The 19,741-nt window shown below is 40.5% G+C and overlaps 1 protein-coding gene across 7 annotated transcripts in view; it reads left to right on the forward strand.

Moving 5' to 3' along the window:
* Positions 1-19,741, forward strand: part of ESYT2 (extended synaptotagmin 2) — a 103,783-nt gene that overhangs the window by 72,099 nt on the left and 11,943 nt on the right. The window contains exons 13-18 of one of the 7 annotated variants that reach the window (XR_016236935.1): positions 367-462; positions 2,395-2,496; positions 6,643-6,705; positions 10,379-10,453; positions 11,549-11,635; positions 18,423-18,534. Coding sequence is in view for 4 of the 7 variants with exons in the window: in XM_051857038.3 (XP_051712998.2) it covers positions 367-462; positions 2,395-2,496; positions 6,643-6,705; positions 10,379-10,453; positions 11,549-11,635; positions 18,423-18,572 (573 nt within the window). In the remaining 3 variants the exon portion in view is untranslated. Of the gene's footprint in view, positions 1-366; positions 463-2,394; positions 2,497-6,642; positions 6,706-10,378; positions 10,454-11,548; positions 11,636-18,422; positions 18,573-19,741 lie in introns of all 7 variants that reach the window. The other 6 variants (XM_051857038.3, XR_016236936.1, XM_089336856.1 and 3 more) reach the window with 6 other exon arrangements.

Raw genomic sequence — 19,741 nt, forward strand, 5'->3', positions numbered from 1 at the left:
CCCTCCCCATCTCTCACACACAGACTGGATGAGTATGATGTATCTGTCTGTCTCTCTATTGCTGTGCTTTTCAAGTAGATGAAAAATTTTTAAATGGAGTTTACATTCACACCTGTATTATATACTTGCTATAGTGCGGGGATTTGGAAAGCCAAGTATCACCTGTTTCACTTAATTAATTAGTACGGAACAGTAGTGTTGCATTTAAAAGCTATTTATTGTATTTCTTCTCTTTGCATTGTATATATTAGATGGTTTACTTCTCACCTTTCTGACTCTCCCAAGCGTGACTGACCCACGCACTCGGTAGTTAGTTTACGGTCACGTGGAAGCACACCTGGTAAGGCTGTTTCCCTTTCCTTTCAGGTGCTAACAGACATCAGAGCGGATAAAGACCAAGCCAATGACGGTCTTTCTTCTGCACTGCTGATCTTGTATTTGGATTCAGCAAGGAACCTTCCGGTAGGTCGCGCAGTGGTAACTGATTTGGGAGCTTACTTCCTAGCGGCAACTTTGTTTGGGAGCCACTGCTTTGTTCACCACAGTGTGTCACTTGCTCTTGTCTGGCTGTGTTTTCACTTCACTTCCAGCACAAGACAGCGGCAGAGAGGGAAAAGTCAGCACTGGCTTTCAGCGTGCATATTACGTTGATGCATCTTATTGGATTTGTCCAGGCTTTCAGAATTACCTTTATCCTGGCATATTTTATGAAGAATTCTCTAGTACACAGAAAAATAATGTGACTAGTAGTGAGAGGGACATCCTGCTTGTTAAAACTTTGTTGCCTAAAGATGGAAATTGTGTCTTTGGAGTGGGAGATAATAAAAGAGCTCCGACTAGAAACTCCAAACTCGTCCCCCCTGTAGCATGGCAGTGCATGAGCTACTGGGCCCGGCGGTCCTCAGGGCACATGGTGGCAGAGGTGCCACTGGGCAGGTGTGCTGAGCCCTCAGGTACCCGGGATATTTCTAACAGTCAAAAGAAAAAGCAGTGACTCTGAGTAAGCTTCTGTCCAACACGTGATGTGCTACAGCCTAAAAGCATATGATTTTATTTGTCTACAGCAGAATTGTTTTGTTCTTAGAAAATACAATTTTGTAGCTAATAACTATAACCAGGGAGAATACTATTAATTCAGTCAGGCGAGGCATGGTGTGGTATTCCACTGTTACACTTGACACCTGCTCCTTAAGGTAATGTTGTCATCACTATCAATGTTTTATTGTTTGATAATTTTTTGAGCACCAGTACACTTGTTCACAAGATGGTGGTTCTTTATGTCATGGTGTCATGGCCAGTTTTTTGAAAGAAAGATTACTGCTCCCAGATACATGATTTTTCCTCCCAAGACTCTCTATTGCATAACTCTTCCTGCATTGTTAGTGTTTTTCACTTAAGTTCATTTGTAACTAAATAGTCTTCCTTTGTCAGTATTTATTTGGTGGAGATAGACAAAGAAATGAAGAGGCCCTTAACCCAGCCTTTTTCAATACTGCATTCTGCACTCAGATTATAAGTGTTTCATGCAGGATATTCTCACTTTGCATTAGAGTTCATGAAACATACTCATACACCCTTTGTTTCATTTAGTAACTTTCAAGGTTTGAAAATTGTGCATTTACTTTGACTTTACCCAAAAGCAAAGTTAATGTACTTTGCATGTTAATATGTTTATTTACAGTTATTAATAATTAAAATACCATCATTTTCTTACTGAGGGAATGTAATTTTACTTTGTCGTATATGATTGCATATAAATGTACTCTTTCTTTCAATAATGGTATCTTGACTGATTTTAATTTAATAAATTTTTGTACTTCTCTTAAAGTATTTACCTTAACCTTTTGTCCAATCTTCCAGTTTAAAGTCTGTGACTGTATCTGTTATAATTTCAATTCAGGAAAAGTTACTTATTATTTAACCTTTCTACAGAATTTAGTATATGGTAAAACTTTTTGCTTTTAACTACAATCATGTTTCTTATAGAGTCTTTTATAATGCCTGATTAAAGTGAATTGGTTGTATATTTCAGGATATAGAGTAGTGTCAGTGAATTGGCAAGAAAGAGTTAGGCCTCTCTTTAGAGCTGTGTGTTTTATCACGATACTGAAATTTGAATGATGTCACATAAGCAAGAAAAGTGAATGTATAATTTTCTGTAAGAGGGCACTGTGCATGAAGTATGCTTATGGCCATCAGAGGCAAAGGATCTTGGCAAAGCCCCGGCCCTGTGGGGTGTTTATTTTACATGGGAGCATTTGCTGACTGGTTTCACTGTGTTTTGCCAGAGTCTTTGCCTCTGCCTTTGCACTCCTGTTTATTTGTGCTGCTGGCGCGCGCATTGACCACAATCCACCGTTCTTTGCTTTCTCCTCCCGTCTCCACTTTCCTAAGAGTGTCTACGAGGGAAACTTTGGGTGTGGCTACTTAAAGGAGAGGCGAGCTTCGGGACTAGTGTTTTGTGAAAATACTACCTCAGTCTATAGAGCACTATTTGTGAGTCCTTCAGTGTTCCTTCTTCCTTTTGTTTCTAATGGAGACTGCCAGAGTGTGGCACTTCTAATGCCTTCTGCTCAGTGGTGGAATGATGTGGCATGCTCTTTTCATTTTCTTGCATGATTTCAGTTACCATGTATTTACTTTATGTTTCTTTTGTAAAGTGTTAACACTGCTTTAATACTGGAAAGTACATCTGATGATGAGATGAACAAACCTAGCAAGCTGCCTTAGATTCCTAAATTGCTACTGGCCCATACACCATAATAAAAATTGTTCCGCGGAAGAAATGAAGCCAGAATGATTAAAACGTATTTTCTTGTAGTTCATCTCAATGTGAGATGTAAATATTTTTTAAACTTTGACAAAACTTTCATAAATCTACTTTCTCCTCCTTATCAAACATACAAGTGTCAGAATTCCAGCTTTCTTTAAAATATACCCTGTGCAGTCAGCTGTCAGTTACCCAGGGGAATGGTCATAGGAAGATGGAAGTCCATCTGTTTTAAATGAAAATTTGCCTTCTCTGGCATGGTTTAACCAGAGCTCCTAAGGGAGAAGCAAACTATATTGAGTTTATGATTCAGCTTCTTTTAAATATTTTCCTGGCGCAGATAATTAAGCATTTGTTGTTTTGATCTCGTTACATCTCTTTCTGCCTAGTCTTTATAACCGGGACCTTCATTTCTGGTGCTGTTCTTGGTGCTTTCCGTAGATAGCTATTTTCACTTGTTTTGGGGCCATAGAAAGCCTGGTGGCTTGGTCATTAGTCTAGAAAATCACTCCTCAGGTTTAATTCAATGATTAGTGAGATTCTTAAGGTTTGTCCCTTGAATCTCATACTCTAGTACTTTTTCAAAGGATTTCCACATACACCGTCAGTTTATTCTTTTTTTTTTTTAAGATTTATTTATTTATTTGTATGTCAGAGTTACACAGAGAGTGGAGAAGGCAGAGAGAGAGAGTGAGAGGTCTTCCATCTGCTGGTTCACTTCCCAAATGGCCACAACGGCCAGAGCTGTGCCGAGATGAAGCCAGGAGCCAGGAGCTTCTTCCAGGTCTCCCACGCGGTGCAGGGGCCCAAGGACTTGGGCCATCTTCTACTGCTTTCCCAGGCCACAGCAGAGAGCTGGATGGGAAGTGGAGTAGCCAGGTCTCGAACTGGCGCCCATATGGGATGCCGGCGCTTCAGGCCAAGGGTGTTAACCCACTGCACCATAGCACCAGCCCCTAGTTTATTCTTAAAAAAAGAGAAAGAGAGAGGAGGGGCTGGGAGGTAGTACTTAAAAGAATAAATATTTCACACCATTTTTTACATGAGGAAAATCAAGATCATCAAAGGTTAGGTGTGCTGTTAAGTCACAACACTAATATGTCATAACCATGAACTCCCTGGCTGTGTCAGCTCACACCTGTTTAAGGTCTTTTTAAAAGTCAAAAGGAGGTCAGTGATACATAATTCAGCATATTCTGTCACTTTTTTATGAAAAATAATTCTGCTTCTTGTATTTCTTAGTGGAGAAGTTCATTGTAAATATACAAAAGATGAGATTGCTCTACTGTATAAATTCTGCCCATCTGTTTCCAATAACTTTAAGTTGCTTTTTCTCATTCTACAGCTGCTTCCTTTTGCAGAAAGAAAATCTTCCTTGTGTCAGGATTTTAAATGTTTACTTATTTATTTTATCTGATAGACAGAGAGCCCCTGTCCACTGGTTTACTCCCTAGACGCCAACAGTTGCAGAACTCAGGCACACCAAAGCTGGCTTTAGGTCTCCCACCAGGATGGCAGAAACCAGTCACCATGCCTTTCAGGGCCTGCATTAAGCAGGAGGTCGAAGTCAGGAGCCGGAGCCAAATATCAAACCCAGGTACTCCACTGTGGGACACAGGTATCTTCACCAGAGTCATCAGCATCAGCACTAGGCTAAATGCTTGCCCCATGTGAGGATTTTAAAAACTGCTTTATAATTTTTAGTCTATAACATTGCTGGGTTATCGAAATTCACGTTCCTTATGCATTATCAAAATCACGTCCTGTAACTGTTTAAAATGTACACAGTTCTGTCAAATAAGTTTGAAGTGTTTCTGACCCCTTTGTTTTCAATAGGATCAGTGTTTTTGAGCTGAGACCATCACTATTACTAGAAGAGGTTTTAGATGCTGCCGTCTCGTAGCTCTCTAAAAGACTTTAGTTTTCAGTTTCGAGAGTTTATTACCACCAAGGATCCCCATCTGAAAACTTCAAACAACAGAAATTTCCTCTGTGCTGAAAATGCACTCTTTGTAATGTTAACTCTTAGAACTGTGACCTCCTCCTTTTAGTCAAATCCTGGGCTTGGATTTCAGGCTTGAGCAATGAGGACGTTCTCTGATTGGCAGTGACCAGCGTCAGGAACGTAGGCTTACGTGAGGCCCTGTGCTTATGGAGCACTTTCCCATAAGCAGCAGAGTTCTGAGGGCTCTGCATTTATACCTCATCTAGTCCACACAGCATCGTTATCTCTGTGCAGAGAAGGGAACCGAGACAGCACGGAGAACGCAGATCACTGAGACGAGAGGCCCAGGGCCACCGGTTGACAGAGCTGGGATTGGAACTCAGCCATGTGACCCACAGCTGCATTCCTGAACCCTCTCAGCCCCCATGACTCTGTCCTAGTAGAAAGTGGATTTGTTTCACTTTACTAAATGTGTATGGGGTTTATCTGAGGTGTGTGGTGTTACAGTAGTTGCCTTTTTTAAATATAATAATGCTAAGCTGTATAATAGCTGCCACTGTGGAGACCCTGAGGGGTGATGATAGGGCTTTGTGCTCTCAAAAAAAAAAAAAAAAAAAAAGTGTGCAGGTGGCTATTACTGCTTCCATTGATTGTGAGGAGCCCAAGGGTGCATGATCCATAACGTCCAGAGGCCTCACAACAGGGTGCCTCCCAGGAGCACTTGAATGATCCAGTCTGTCTCACCCACAGGCCTGTGTACTTTCCCATGACCTCACACAGCTTCTCTTGCAACCCCTAACACCACACCACAGCCTGTCTCCTTGTTTTTCTTTAACTGATGCATGTTAGAAGAATAAGTGTATTTAGTATAGGCCATAAAAGTGAGCTTCGGGAGAGGTTCTGGTGATTTCTGAAGTGTCAGTCCTCACGCGTTAGGGTGACGGTTTCCTGTGCTAACATCGGGAAGCTGTTAAAAATCACCCCTGTTCAAGCTCCACGCAGCAGTGGATGCTGGGGCCCAGGATCCTCTGAGAGCTCTGCAGGCTGAACCGGCAGGCTGAGGACCGGTTTTGGTGTTGCGTGAATCCCTGCCCAGCGGAAATCCCACCTGCCTCCCTGGCCGAGTCTGCTGGCCAAGGAAGACTGGGGCACTGCCATCCGTCTTTCTTCCTTACAGTGTCTGCTGGTTAATTTTTTTAAATTAAAAATCAAGTTCAATTTGTCATTTGAAGTTAATTACAACTAAAATGATAAAAATATTTTATCTTAAATGTTAGTCCTAGGAGCTTGCAAAACAACTCATCCTTGCTCTTCTGAGGGCGAGAAAGTAATGAACTGGAAAAAAGAATAAAAGTAGGACATAAAATCCATAATAATAGAACTTTATTTAAAGCCAGAAAGGCTTTTAAGATGATCTAGCCAGTTTCTACTTTTATACCTAGAAAAGGGTGAGGACAAAGTAGAGAAGTTGGTTCTGTCTCTCCTGTGCCGTTGCACTAAGAAAGTAAATAGGATATGATTTGGCTTGAGAGCAATTTGGGAAACTACGGTCCATTAATTTGTATTTCAGACAAAACCTTTGATTATGGTTGCTGTTTTAGGAATTTATTTGGGCAAATGATAGTAAATAGAACTCCTAAAGTCTCACTCCTTTATTTTTTTCAAATTCCAAAGAACAGGGCGGGTGGGGAAATTAATTATATTGGATAAGGAAATACGCTTAGATTAAAGGTTCATTCTAGGATAAAAATCTCGGGAAATAAGAATTTCATAGATGGCTCTTATGGTTGTTTGTGTAATTCTTAGTGGTTTTTGTTTAAAGACTTTTTGTTTGTTCCCATGAATCTTCATATCATTAACCTTACATAAATTCCTCATGGCATGATTTATTAACCCTTGGTATATTCATTTTCTTCTGACTTGAAAGAGTAACCCATTAGAATTTAACCCTGATGTCTTGAAGAAGACTGCAGTTCAGAAAGCTTTGAAGGTAAACTAATGGTTTCCCTGAGATTGCAAAGTGTTGAACACATATTGAAAGAGATGATTCCTTTAACTCTCCTAAGTGCATTGACGGAAAACCACCCACGCTAGTATATTAATCGAATGTCTAGTGGGAGAAATCCTACTTGTATTACCCAAGAACCAGCAGTTAGAATTTAAGTCATCTTTGAAGGTAAATTTTGTACAGTACCAATATGATAAAATAGATATTTTTCCTGTTGGCCTTAGGCAGCAATCTTTAAGGTGACTTAAATAACTACATTTTAATTGGGCCGGAAATTGTGAAAATGGTGCTAGAGAAGTTTATGTAAAATTTTAACTATTTTAAAATTCAGATTGAAGGATACACTTTGTGAACTGTAAATATGCATTAAAAATCACCTCTTCCAATATGTTGTAGTAGGATCATCTCTGAATCGACAACCTCATGGCTTTTGGTGCTGCTGGGTTTGGGTGAAAGATCATTCAAGAAGCTTTTAAATTTCATTAAATGAGGTATATTGAAAACTAAGCTCCACTCCCTAAAATATGACATTAGCATGCATTCTCTGACTAAATTGCTCTAAGTTTTCTATGACTTAAAAAGTTTTATTATTTTTTTCTCTAATTTCTGACTATTTTAGGTTTAAGAATTTTGGAGCGGGGTTGGGGGAGTTGTAAATGTAATTGTTTAAAGATAATTCTGTTCCAAATTAACAGGAATGATTTTATCCAGTTTCATCTGGAAAAAATAAGTTAATTTTCAAGTGAAAGAGAGTGGCAAAATCTTTTTTTTAAAGATTTACCTGTTTGAAAGGTAGAGTGACAAATGGCGAGACAGAGGGTGATCAACTGATCAATTGATCAATCTTCCATCTGCTGGTTTACTCCTCAAATAGCCACAGCAGCTGGGTCCAGGCCAGACTGCAGCCAGGAGCCAGGAACTCCATCCTGGTCTCCTGCATGTGTAGCAGGGACCCAAACACTTGGGCCATGTGCCGTTGTCCTCCCAGTCATAGTGGCATAAATGCTGGATGAGAAGTGGAACAGCAGGACCTGAACCAGCACTGTAACATAGGATGCCAGCGTGCCACGCAGCCGCCTGAGCCACTGGGCCACAGTGCCAGCCCCAGGATCACTGCTCTTGAGTGCTGGTTAGCACAACGGCTGACGTCACTGTGCCTGCGGGAGCACTGAAGGGATGTTATGAGCATCCTTTGCTCACTCAGTTCTTTACGATATGAAGGCTATTGACCAATACAGCACCGTGGTTGGAAAGGGAGACTCCAAAATCAGACAGGATTTGAATCCAATATGCCTAGTCAGCAGCACAACTTATATTTAATTAACTTGTCTTTTTTAGGATGGAAATAATTCCTTCCTCATTGGATTATTCAGTAAAAAATATTGAATCTAAAAGTATTCAGTGTAGTTAAGATGATGTGTGTATTGTAGTTGTTATGTTATTATGTGACTGTTAGCCACTGACGCCTAACAGCAGGGTCTGGAAGTGCTGTCATGCTTGTTTGGTAGGCAGGAAAACTGAGGTTCAGATAAACCAAGGAAGTCGTCTCAGTCGTCACATGATGAAGAGCTGAGATGAACCTTCAGGATGATCTGACTCAAAGCTTACATTTTCATTATCGTTAATGCCTTTAACTTGTGCTGATGCATTTTGAATGTTGCTTCCTAGTAGAAAGCATAGTGATTTAACCCTGTTTCATAGAATTTAAAACATCATCCATTTTTAAAAAAGATTTATTTTATTTGAAAGGCAGAGTTACAGAAAGCAGAGAGAGAGAGAGAGAGAGATCCTCTATTGGCTAGTTCATTTCCCAAATGACCATAATGGCCAGGCCTCAGCCAGGAGCCAGGAGCTTCTTCCAGGTCTCCCATGTGGGTGCAGGGGCCCAAGCACTTGGCTATCAGCTGCTTTTCCAGGCTCATTAGCAGGCAGCTGGGTAGGAAGTGGAGCAGCCAGGACTTGAACCAGCACGCATATGGGATGCTGGTGCTGCAGATGGAGGCTTTACCCACTACACCACAGCACTGGCCCCAAACATCAGCCATTTTAAGATGTACCACAAAGAAAGATTATAAAACATCAGTTAACTTTTTTTATAGTATTTATTTTATACTTTCTAAAAGGATTTTCTTACTTGAAAAACAGATTTTTATCATGTCGCAAATATAAGCCACATAAATTGGTTAAGGCAATGACGACCATTTCACTGCAGCAAACTGCCCAGAAAACAGTCGTGAATTCTATTCTGTTCACAGAGGCACTAGGAGCTGGAGAATGGGCTTCAAACTTGATGCAGTGAACCCCTAAGAAAGAGTGCCTTCCTTTTTTGCAGATGCAGTCTTTCTATCAGCTAAGCTCAACTTTTGTATCCAAAGTAGCAGTAGCTCAAACAAGCAAGAAGTTCATTTCCCTCTAATATAACAGAATTCTGGCCTGAGGGTCTGCCATGCGCAGACTGTGCTCCCCATCTCAGGGATGGGGAGCTGGGGGGACACGCCCCCCTCCAAGCCAGAACACAGGCACCTGACCACGCTCAGCTGCGAGGGAAGTTTGGAAATGAGATTTTTATTTACAGGCTTGCGCTCAGTTAAAACTCACAGATTGTAACAGTCAGGACAAAGAAACTTGATTTAAAGGGAAAATGAGTTTTCTTTGCCACAATAGTCTGTAGCCTTGGATACTCTTTAACAGTATTTATTTCATTTTGCAGAATTCATTCACATCAAAAACGATGAACCAGAAAATAGATTGTCGCAGTAGGTTTGGGCTAGTAATACTTTCTTAAAAAAATAATCATACGACTTTGACACCTATTTCTGTCATCGTTGCAGTGTTGAAGATTGACTCTAAAATTATTTAACTCAAAAAACATTTTTGTGACCTTCTGATTAATTTCCACTAACAGATATTTAACTGCATCTTCCTGTGGGGCTAAGTTATAAATAAACCTCATGTCACATATCTGTTGTGTTTTACTGTTTTCTATCAACTGTGTGCTAAACTATGCTTTTCTTTTTTTTTTTCTTATTCCTGAAGTTTTTTTCATTGTATTTATATCTGTTTAATGTAGTGCACTTCTAAACTGATGGTTATTCTTCCAGTCAAAATTATTTAGCAGTTGGTAAGCAAGATTTGATATCTGATACCTACACATGCTTGAACAGAGGATGATAAGTTAAAAAATGTAAAGCCACGTATCATACACTGTGTTGTTTTTATTATTCCAATCAGAGAGATATTCTGAATTATACGTTCTTTTACATTTGTCTTTTCTCATTTTTTTTGTTTCCATTCATTGCATTTTATACATTTTTGTTATTCGAGTCAATAAAATAAGCTAAGAACTACAGTTAACATCAAAGATACTTAGAGGATTCAATTTTCCCCAAGTAACTTACTTTAAAAATGAAAGACTTTAACATTTGAAAATTGTGTGCAAATTGATGTTCTCTTAATTTATTTTATGTTAGATGAAACATTGGCTTGCGTTGTGCTTAGCAATTATTTTCCATTTAAATTGTTCCCAGATATCCTCTGTATGTGAAATATCAGAGATAAATAGAAATAACTATTAATATAAGCCAATAATTTCATTTTTTGTAAAACTGACTTTAAAATGTATTTATTCATTTTGTCTTTATTTTTCTTTTGATAGTCAGGGAAGAAAATAAACAGCAACCCAAATCCTCTTGTCCAAATGTCAGTTGGGCACAGGGCCCAAGAGAGTAAGGTAAGTTACTTGTATGTGGTGAATTTTCTGATTGTCTTCATCCAATCATGTTTGCCACTATCTCCACTCTTAGGTGGAGGGTGCTGAATTGCTCTATGTGAAAGAATAGACATTAAAACCATTGCTTTCCATATCTTTCCCCCCTTTTAAATCAGTCATTTGACAAACAGTCACCTACTTAATTTAGTAACAGTTAATATTAAGAAATAACATAGGAATATGCTTTCGCTTGATTTCATGAGTAGGTACTAAGAATAAATTCTTAGATTTCTTTTTAGCACTGTATAAAATTTTAATTTAAAAGAAATTTCAACAAATACAATTAGATCCAAGAATTAAAGTGGACATTGTAAAACTGAATAACAAAAAATAAATAAATAAAAGGAAAGGAAAAAAAGACATTAGCCCAAGGACACCCAAGTTATTTTTCCCTTTGTAAGATGAAAATAATGTGGCTGGACCATGCAGGTTACAGAGAATTATGGCTGCATGACAGTTATTCAAGAAATAGTGGCTAGTGATGAAAACAACAAAACACAGATAACACTTATCGACTTACGCTCCTGTTTAATTCTTGAGATGAAGTATATCATTTGATCACTTAAACTATCCTAATAAAGATTAGCATTTAAAAAGTAAAAAGTAGTATTGTTATTGCTGTAATTGGTTGAACTTTCCTGATATGAGATAAAACATTTCAGGAGTTAGAGTTATAGGCATTGCTCACTTTTAATCATGAACATAATAATTGTTATGTTAATAACATGCCCACATGCCCACACATAGCACCATTCTAAGCACTGGGGGACTGGGAGGACCAAGTCCAAGCACATAATATTTTTGTCTTTGGGCACACAGGATGGATTTTCCTAACAATTTCCTGATACTCTAAGGGCTTCAGACTGTCTCTCCATCTTTTGAACTCTTTCCATGATTAACACATAACAGTATATACTCAGTAAATACATAATATGTATCTTGGAATTTAATTAAAGTCATCCTCATCTTCCAAACACATTAAAGGAATAAGCACGGTGCTGGTAGCCCATGTCCACAGGAAATACTACAAAACTGACACTGGCATATATCTTCCAGATTCGGTACAAAACCAATGAACCTGTGTGGGAGGAAAACTTCACTTTCTTCATTCACAATCCCAAGCGCCAGGACCTCGAAATTGAGGTATTTTATTTGCATTTTTTAACTGATTAGTTGAAATGTAATTGACACATAGCAAACTATATGAATTTAAAGTGTTCAGTTTGATGAGTTGTGACCTATGGATGTACTCGTGGACCAACCCAAGACCACAGTCCCTGTAATGAATATACTCATCACCCCTTCTGGAGCTGTATCATCTCTGTAGCTCATACCTCCTGCAGGCAGACGCACATCTGCTTCTGCCATGTCACTCTACATTATCACTCACTTGTTCTAGAATTTTATATAAATAGAAACACAGTATGTATACTTCTTTATATATATATATATATATATATATATATATTTTTTTTTTTTTTTTGCCAGGCAGAGTGGACAGTGAGAGAGAGAGACAAAGAAAAAGGTCTTCCTTTGCCGTTGGTTCACCCTCCAATGGCCGCCGCGGCCGGTGCACTGCAGCTGGTGCACCGCACTGATCCAATGGCAGGAGCCAGGTGCTTTTCCTGGTCTCCCATGGGGTGCAGGGCCCAAGCACTTGGGCCATCCTCCACTGCACTCCCTGGCCACAGCAGAGAGCTGGCCTGGAAGAGGGGCAACCAGGACAGAATCCGGCACCCCGACAGGGACTAGAACCCGGTGTGCCGGCGCCACAAGGCAGAGGATTGGCCTAGTGAGCCGCGGCGCCGGCCTTGTCTATATATTTTTCTTTAAAAATTGTTTATTTATTTGAAAGTCATAGTTACACAGAGAGAGGGAGAGAGAGAAACAGAGATCTTCCATCCACTGGTTCCCTCCTCAGATTGCCGCAACAGCTAGTGTTATGCCAAGCCGAATTCAAGAGCTTCTTCCATGTCTCCCATGTGGGTGCAGAGGCCCAAGTATTTGAGCCATCTTCCACTGCTTTTCTCAGGCCATTAGTGGGGAGCTGGATTGGAAATAGAGCAGCTGGGACACAACCTGGCACCCATATGGGATAATAGCATTGCAGGCAGTGGCTATACCTGCTACGCCACAGCATAGACCCCTATCTGTACATTCATGATAATTATTTTCACCTGTGTTTTTTAATATCCATACTTTATCCTTTAAGTGTTTTCTTTTAATCTGTTGAAAGCCAAAAAGACAGGAGAGAGAAAGACAAGAGACAGAGATTTCCTTTACACTGGTTCGCTCCCCAAATGTTCACAACAGCCAAGGCTGAAGCCAGGAGCCAGAAACTCAGTCCAGGTCTTCCACATGGGTGTCAGGGTCCCACTGGATGCACATTAGGAGGAAACTGGAATTAGGAGTGGAGCCAGGACTCAAACTCACACTCACACGCTCTGATATGAGATACAGGTGTCCCAAGTGGCAGCTGTTCTTCGTGTGTGTGTGTGTGTGTGTGTGTGTGTGTGATATGTCCATGATATGAATGTATCACAGTTTGCATGCCCACTCACCCATCAATACAAGAGTGAATTCTTGAGGTTGTGTTGTGGCACAGCTGGTCAAGCCATCACTTGGATGCCGGCATCCCGGACAGGAGTACCAGATTGAATCCCGGCTTCTCCACTTCCTGTCCAGTTCCCTACTAATGTGCCTGGGAGAGCTGGAAAATGCTCCCAGTACTTGAGTCCCTGCCACCCACGTGGGCAGCCAGGCTGGAGTAGCTGGCTCCTGACTTCAGCCTGGCCCAGACTTGGCTGTTGTGTCAGTTTGGATAGTGACCCAGTGACGGAAGTTCTGTGTCTGTCTCTCCCTCTCTCTCTCTCTCACCTTGCCTTTCAAATAAATAAATATTTGGAAAAAGAGTGAATTCTTTTCAAATTACACCTATTGTAGATAAACCTATGAGTATTCACACAAGAATCTTTGGGTGAATCTGTGCCTTCCTTTCTCCTGGGTAAATTTCTGGGAGCAGGATGGTGGGTGCATGTTTGACTTCTTAATAAACTGCCAGATGGTTTTCCAAGGCAGTCGTGCCGTCTTGCATTCCCATCAGCAGTGTGTGAGACGTGCCCGTTCTCCACAGCTCGCCAACACTGCGTCGTGGGTAGGCAGTGGGTAGAGCAAGTCCCTGATCCATGGCTTTCACTTTCCACAGTTTCAGTTCTGAAGTTCAGCCTCAATATCACAAGAAGAAAGGTGATAGTAAAGAGACACCACATTCAGATAACTTTCATTACAACAATATATTGTTATAAATGTTTTTATTATTGTTATCAATGTTCCCAATTTATAAATTAAACTTTATCATATATGATTGTATAGGAAAAACCGTATGTATATAGACTTTGGTGTAAGGCCACCGCCTGTGATGCCAGCAGACCACATGGGTGCCTGTTCACTTCCCGGCTGCTCCATTTCTGGTCCAGCTCCCTGCTAAGGGCGTGAGAAAGCAACAGAGGATGGCCCACATGGGAGACTGAGAGGAAGCTGCTGGCTCCCAGCTTCCGCCTGGCCCAGCACTGGCCGTTGCAGCCATCTGAGGAGTGAACCAGCAGTTGGAAGATCTATGTCTCTGTCTCTCCAACTCTTTCAAAGTAAATCTTAAAAAAGTGTCTCCCAGCCGGCGCCGTGGCTCAATAGGCTAATCCTCCACCTTGCGGCGCTGGCACACCGGGTTCTAGTCCCGGTTGGGGCGCCGGATTCTGTCCCGGTTGCCCCTCTTCCAGGCCAGCTCTCTGCTATGGCCAGGGAGTGCAGTGGAGGATGGCCCAGGTGCTTGGGCCCTGCACCCCATGGGAGACCAGGAAAAGCACCTGGCTCCTGGCTCCTGCCAGGATCAGCGCGGTGCGCCGGCTGCAGCGGCGGCCATTGGAGGGTGAACCAACGGCAAAAGGAAGACCTTTCTCTCTCTGTCTCTCTCTCTCACTGTCCACTCTGCCTGTAAAAAAAAAAAAAAAAAAAAAAAAAAAGTGTCTCCCGTGGATAACAGGGAACTACTGTTAGTACCTCATGATAATTTAATTGTGATTACTATGGATGTTGGGCATCTTTCTGTGTTTATTTATCCATCTGTGTGTCTTCTGTGGTGAAATGTCTATTCAATTACTTTGCCCATTTTTTGGTGAGATTGATTTCTTAATACTGAATTGTAAGTTTTAATATATTCTAGAAACAAATGTTTTTTATTCCACATTTTACAGATATTTTCTCTCAATCTGTGGCTTTATTTTGCATTTTGTAACCATAGTTTGTACAGCAGAAGTTTTGAAATTTGATGAAGTTCAATTTAACACTTTTTTTCATTTTAGTTCTTACTCTGTATCCCATTTAAGAAATATTTGTGAAACCTAGAGTTTCTAAAATTTTCTCATCTCTTTTTTCTGGAGGTCTGTGATTCATATTGCATTAATATTCATTTGTTGTATAAGAGAAGATCATGGTTCTTTTTTTTTTTTTAATGTATGGCTGGCTGTACAATTGTTCAACAGTTTTTGTTGAAAACATTATTCTTTGCCCTACTTAATTAGCTTGGCATCTTGTAGCACGTCAGTGGCCATATGTGAGGGTCTATTTCAAGAGAGCCTTCTGTTTCATTGTTCTATATGTCTGTCTTTATGCCAGTTCCACACTGTCTTTATTACTGGTGCTTTATAAATAAACCTTGAAATCAAATAATGTAAGCCTTCAAACTTTATTTTTAAAAATTATTTTAGTTATACTTAGTCTCCATTTCCATATGAATTTTAGTGTCAGTTTGCCCATTTCTACATCAAACCTGTGAGAATTTGGGAAGAACTGCATGGAAACTGTGGATCTAATGATCAAAATTGATACCTTAGCAGTGCTCAGTCTTCTGTTCCATGGAAACATTGTGTGAATTTATTTAGGTATTTTCAAAAATCCCCTCATCAGCGTCTTATAGTTTGGGGAGGGGGGTTTAATTTTTTTTTTATTTTCATTTTCTTTGAAAGGCAGAGACAGACATGGAGAGATGTTCTGTTCATTAGTTTACTCACAAAATGCCCACAACAGACAGGACTAGGCCGGACAAAGCCAGGAGCCCAGAACTCAATCCTGAATCTCCCTCTTGGATGGCAGGGACCCGAGTACTTGAGCTGCACCTGCTACCTCCCGAGGTGGGTGTTAGCAGGAAGCTGGCTTGGAAGCAGGGAGGCTGGACTCTAACCAGGCACTCTGACCTGGAGTGCAGGTGTGCAAAGCAGCGACTTCACCACTGTGCCAGTCACTGGCCCCCGTTTTGTAAAATTTCTAATGTACAGTACAGATCTTGTGTATTTCTGTCAAATTTTCCCAAACTAGCTCATGTTTTTGATGGTACTGCAAGTGGTAGTTTGTTTGTTTGTTTATTTATTTGAAAGTCAGAACTACACAGAGAGAGGAGAGGCAGAGAGAAAGAGAGGTCTTCCAACTGCTGGTTCACTCCCCAATTGGCTGCAATGGCCAGAGCTGCACCTATCCAAAGCCAGGAGCCAGGAGCTTCTTCCAGGTCTCCCACGTGGGTGCAGAGGCCCAAGGACTTGAGCCATCCTCCACTGCTATCCCAGGCCATAGCAGAGAGCTGGATTGGAAGAGGAGCAGCCGGGACTAGAACCAGCACCCATATGGGATGCCAGCACTTCAGGCCAGGGCATTAACCCGCTGCGCCACAGCGCCAACCCCTGCAAGTGGTATTTTTTAAATTTTAGATTTTTTATTTTTTCACTAACATATACAAATACAGTTGATTTTATGTATTGATATAATCTTATACCACTGTACTTGACTTGCTTATTAGTTCTAGTGTATAGACATGTTAGGATTTCATAAATGGACAGTCATGTTATTTGCTAATAATATCTCCACCTCTTTATTTCCTACCTGAACATCTTGCTCCCTTTTCTTGTGTCAATGCCCTGCTCAGAACCCCTGGCACATGTGGTGGTGAGTGGGCTCCTTAGCCTCCTGACCACATGTCTCACTGTGGAGGCTGTTGCGGATGGGAACTTCCCTAAATGCCTTTTATCTGGCAGAGAAGGTGTCCCTCTACCCCTGCTACTCGTCTGCTGAAAACTTTTAATTATGAATGAATGTTGAATTTCACCAACTGCTCTTTTCCGTCTACTGAGATGTAGTTTTTCTTCTTAAGCCTATAAATATGAACTACATTGATGATTTTCAAATGTTAAACCTTAAAAACTTTTATTTATTTGGTTCAAGATTTAACATTTGAAAACCTTACAGCAGTCCTAAACAAACAAATACCATATGTTTTGCCTGATCTGTGGTAACTAATAGAGTACCATAAATGTAATATATAGGAGTGAAATTCACATTTTGAGATTTGATGATTGTTTATAGCCCTTGTCTACTGTTGAGGAACAATTTTTTTTCTTACTATTTGTTAAACTTTTTACTTAGTGTAGGGTTCACCTTATGAGTATAAAGTAAACTAAGAAAATAAGAGAGGAAAGAGGAGGAAGGGTGGCAGCAGGGGTGGGAAACATCACTGTGTTCCTAAATCTGTGTATATGAATTACATGAGATTTGTTTACCTTAAAAAATTTACAAAAGAAAAACTTGCAAACAGTTCTTTATTCAGGGCTAAGCCCCACTTGATCATGATGTGATATATTATCCACTTATTGTTCAATTCAGTTTACTAATATTTTGTTTAAAACGTTGGCAGGTTACTCATGAGGGATACTGGCCTGTAGGTTGCTTGTTGTCCTCTAATAATGTTTTTCTAGTTTGGGTAGCAGGCAGTGCTGGCCTCATGAAGGAGTTGGGAGTATTCCCTCCTCTTGGGTTTCTGGAGGAGTCTGTGTAGCGCTAGTATTTCCCCCCTTATCTGTTTGATAGCATTCACAAATGAAGCCAGCTGGGCCTGCAGTTTTCTTTGTGAAAGGGTGTTAAAATACAACCTCAATTCAATCAACAGATAAAGGTCTGTCCAGGTTATTTATTTCATTTCAGTTGTTGAAATCTTTTCGCATAAGATTATTCGTAGAATTCCTTTAATGTCCTACTGCAATGCCAGTTTAGTCCTTCCTGAGATTGGAATTGTGTATTCTCTTTTCTGATCTGTCTGGTAAGAGATTTATCAATTTTATTTTCTTGAAGAGCCAACTTTTGGTTTCATTATCATCACTACTTTTTACTATTTTATTGATTTCTGCAATGATAATGACTTCATTTCTTCTGCCTAATTTGTGTTTCATTTGCTTCTCTCTAGTTTCTTAAAGCTTACTTTGAGATCTTTCTTCTTTTACAATACAGGCATTTAATCCAGTGTATTTCTTTTTAAGTACTATTTTAGCTACAGTTCACAAATTTTGATTTGTCTTGACTTCATTTTCGTTATTTTTAGTAATTACTCTCTTGTTTAATATTATTTTCTTAATTCCTCTTTTGATTTATTTCTTTAGCCCATGGATTGTTTATTTTTATTTTTTTAAATTTATTTGACAGATAAAGTTAGACAGTGAGAGAGACAGAGAGAAAGGTCTTCCTTCCATTGGTTCACCCCCGAAATGGCCGCTACGACCAGAGCTGTACAGATCCAAAGCCAGGAGCCAGGAGCTTCTTCTGAGTCTCCCACGTGGGTGCAGGGGCCCAAGGACTTGGGCCATCTTCTACTGTTTTCCTGGGCCCCAGCAGAGAGCTGGATTGGAAGAGGAGCAGCCGGGACTAGAACCAGCGCCCATATGGGATGCCGGTGCTTCAGGCCAGGGTGTTAACCCACTGCGCCACAGCGCCGGCCCCAGGGCTTTTTTTTTTGAAATATGATTTTGATGGTTAATTTTGTGACCCTTTGTACGTTGTCTGTAATTTCTGCACCTTTGTTTCCAGCTGAATCTATCTTCTGTGCCATGTTTTGCAGGTCAAAGATGAACAGCATCAGTGTTCTCTGGGGAACCTGAAGATCCCCCTCAGTCAGCTCCTTGCAAGCGATGACATGACCGTGAATCAGCGATTCCAGCTCAGTAATTCAGGTCCAAACAGCACTATAAAAATGAAGATTGCCCTCAGGGTATTGTATAGTCTTTTGCAATCAATACGTAATGGATGGGCAGGAAGTAGGTTGCTGGAAGCAATGCTTGTGGATGCTATCCAGTGCGGCAGATACCGCCCCAGGACAGGGTCCTGTGCGGTTACTGTCACCAACTCAGTGGTTCTGTTTCGGAGACTGGGAACTGCAGCAGAATGTCATCAGAATGTGGGGAGAGGTGATAAAGGCTGGCCTCAAAAAAAAACAAAAGTAGTATTTCCAGGTTGCTTGAATAGGCCCCAAATTATTCACTATTTTTGCCCAACTGTGTTTCTTTCTTTCTTTCTTTCTTTCTTTTTTTTTTTTTTTTTAAGATTTATGTATTTGAAAGAGAGAAAGGTCTTCCATCCACTTGTTCACTGTGCGAATGGCCACAATGCCTGGAGCTGGGCTGATCCAAAGCCAGGAGCCTGGATTTCTTCTGGGTCTCCCACATGGGTGCAGGGGCCCAAAGGCTTGGGGCATCTATCGCTGCTTTCGCAGGCACAATAGCAGGATCAGAAGTGCAGCAGCCAGGACTCGAACCAGCGCCCATATGGGATGCTGGCACTGCAGGCAGTGGCTTTACCCGCTAAATGTCACTATATATTACCAGAGTTTTCTACCAAGGTTGAATTTTCAAAGGTTGTTTAAGAGAGAATTTAACAAAGCTCTACTATAGTCGAAACTTACAAATACTTCTTTGTCCAAAATAGATCACAGTTCATTTGTTAATACTTAAGGAAATGTTGAAATAAAAATTGGCAAAAATATCGAAAAATGCTAAAACTCACTGATCAAAAAAATGCAAAAGAAAATGAGCCAACTTTGAAAAAAAATTTTAATTATACTGAAATACAATGTTTCCCTCTATAATACCTTTTGTTTTGTTTTGGTTTTGGTGTTTTCCTTTTTTTTTTTTTTTTTTTTTTTTTGTAACATTTATTTATTTGAGAGACAGAGTTAGAGAGAGAGAGAGAGAGAGAGAGAGAGAGAGAGAGAGAGAGAGGGAGAGGTATCTTACATTCACTGGTTCATTCCCCAAATGGCCACAACAATCAGAGCTGGGCCAGGCCAAAGCCAGGAACCAGGAGCCAGGAGCTTCATCCAGGTCTCCCATGTGGGTGCAGAGACCCAAGAACTTGGACCATCCTCTGTTGCTTTCCCAGGCA

Source organism: Oryctolagus cuniculus, chromosome 7 (assembly GCF_051225735.1).
Source record: "Oryctolagus cuniculus isolate XC-2025 breed Fujian yellow rabbit chromosome 7, ASM5122573v1, whole genome shotgun sequence".
In the NCBI taxonomy this organism is placed as follows: domain Eukaryota; kingdom Metazoa; phylum Chordata; class Mammalia; order Lagomorpha; family Leporidae; genus Oryctolagus; species Oryctolagus cuniculus.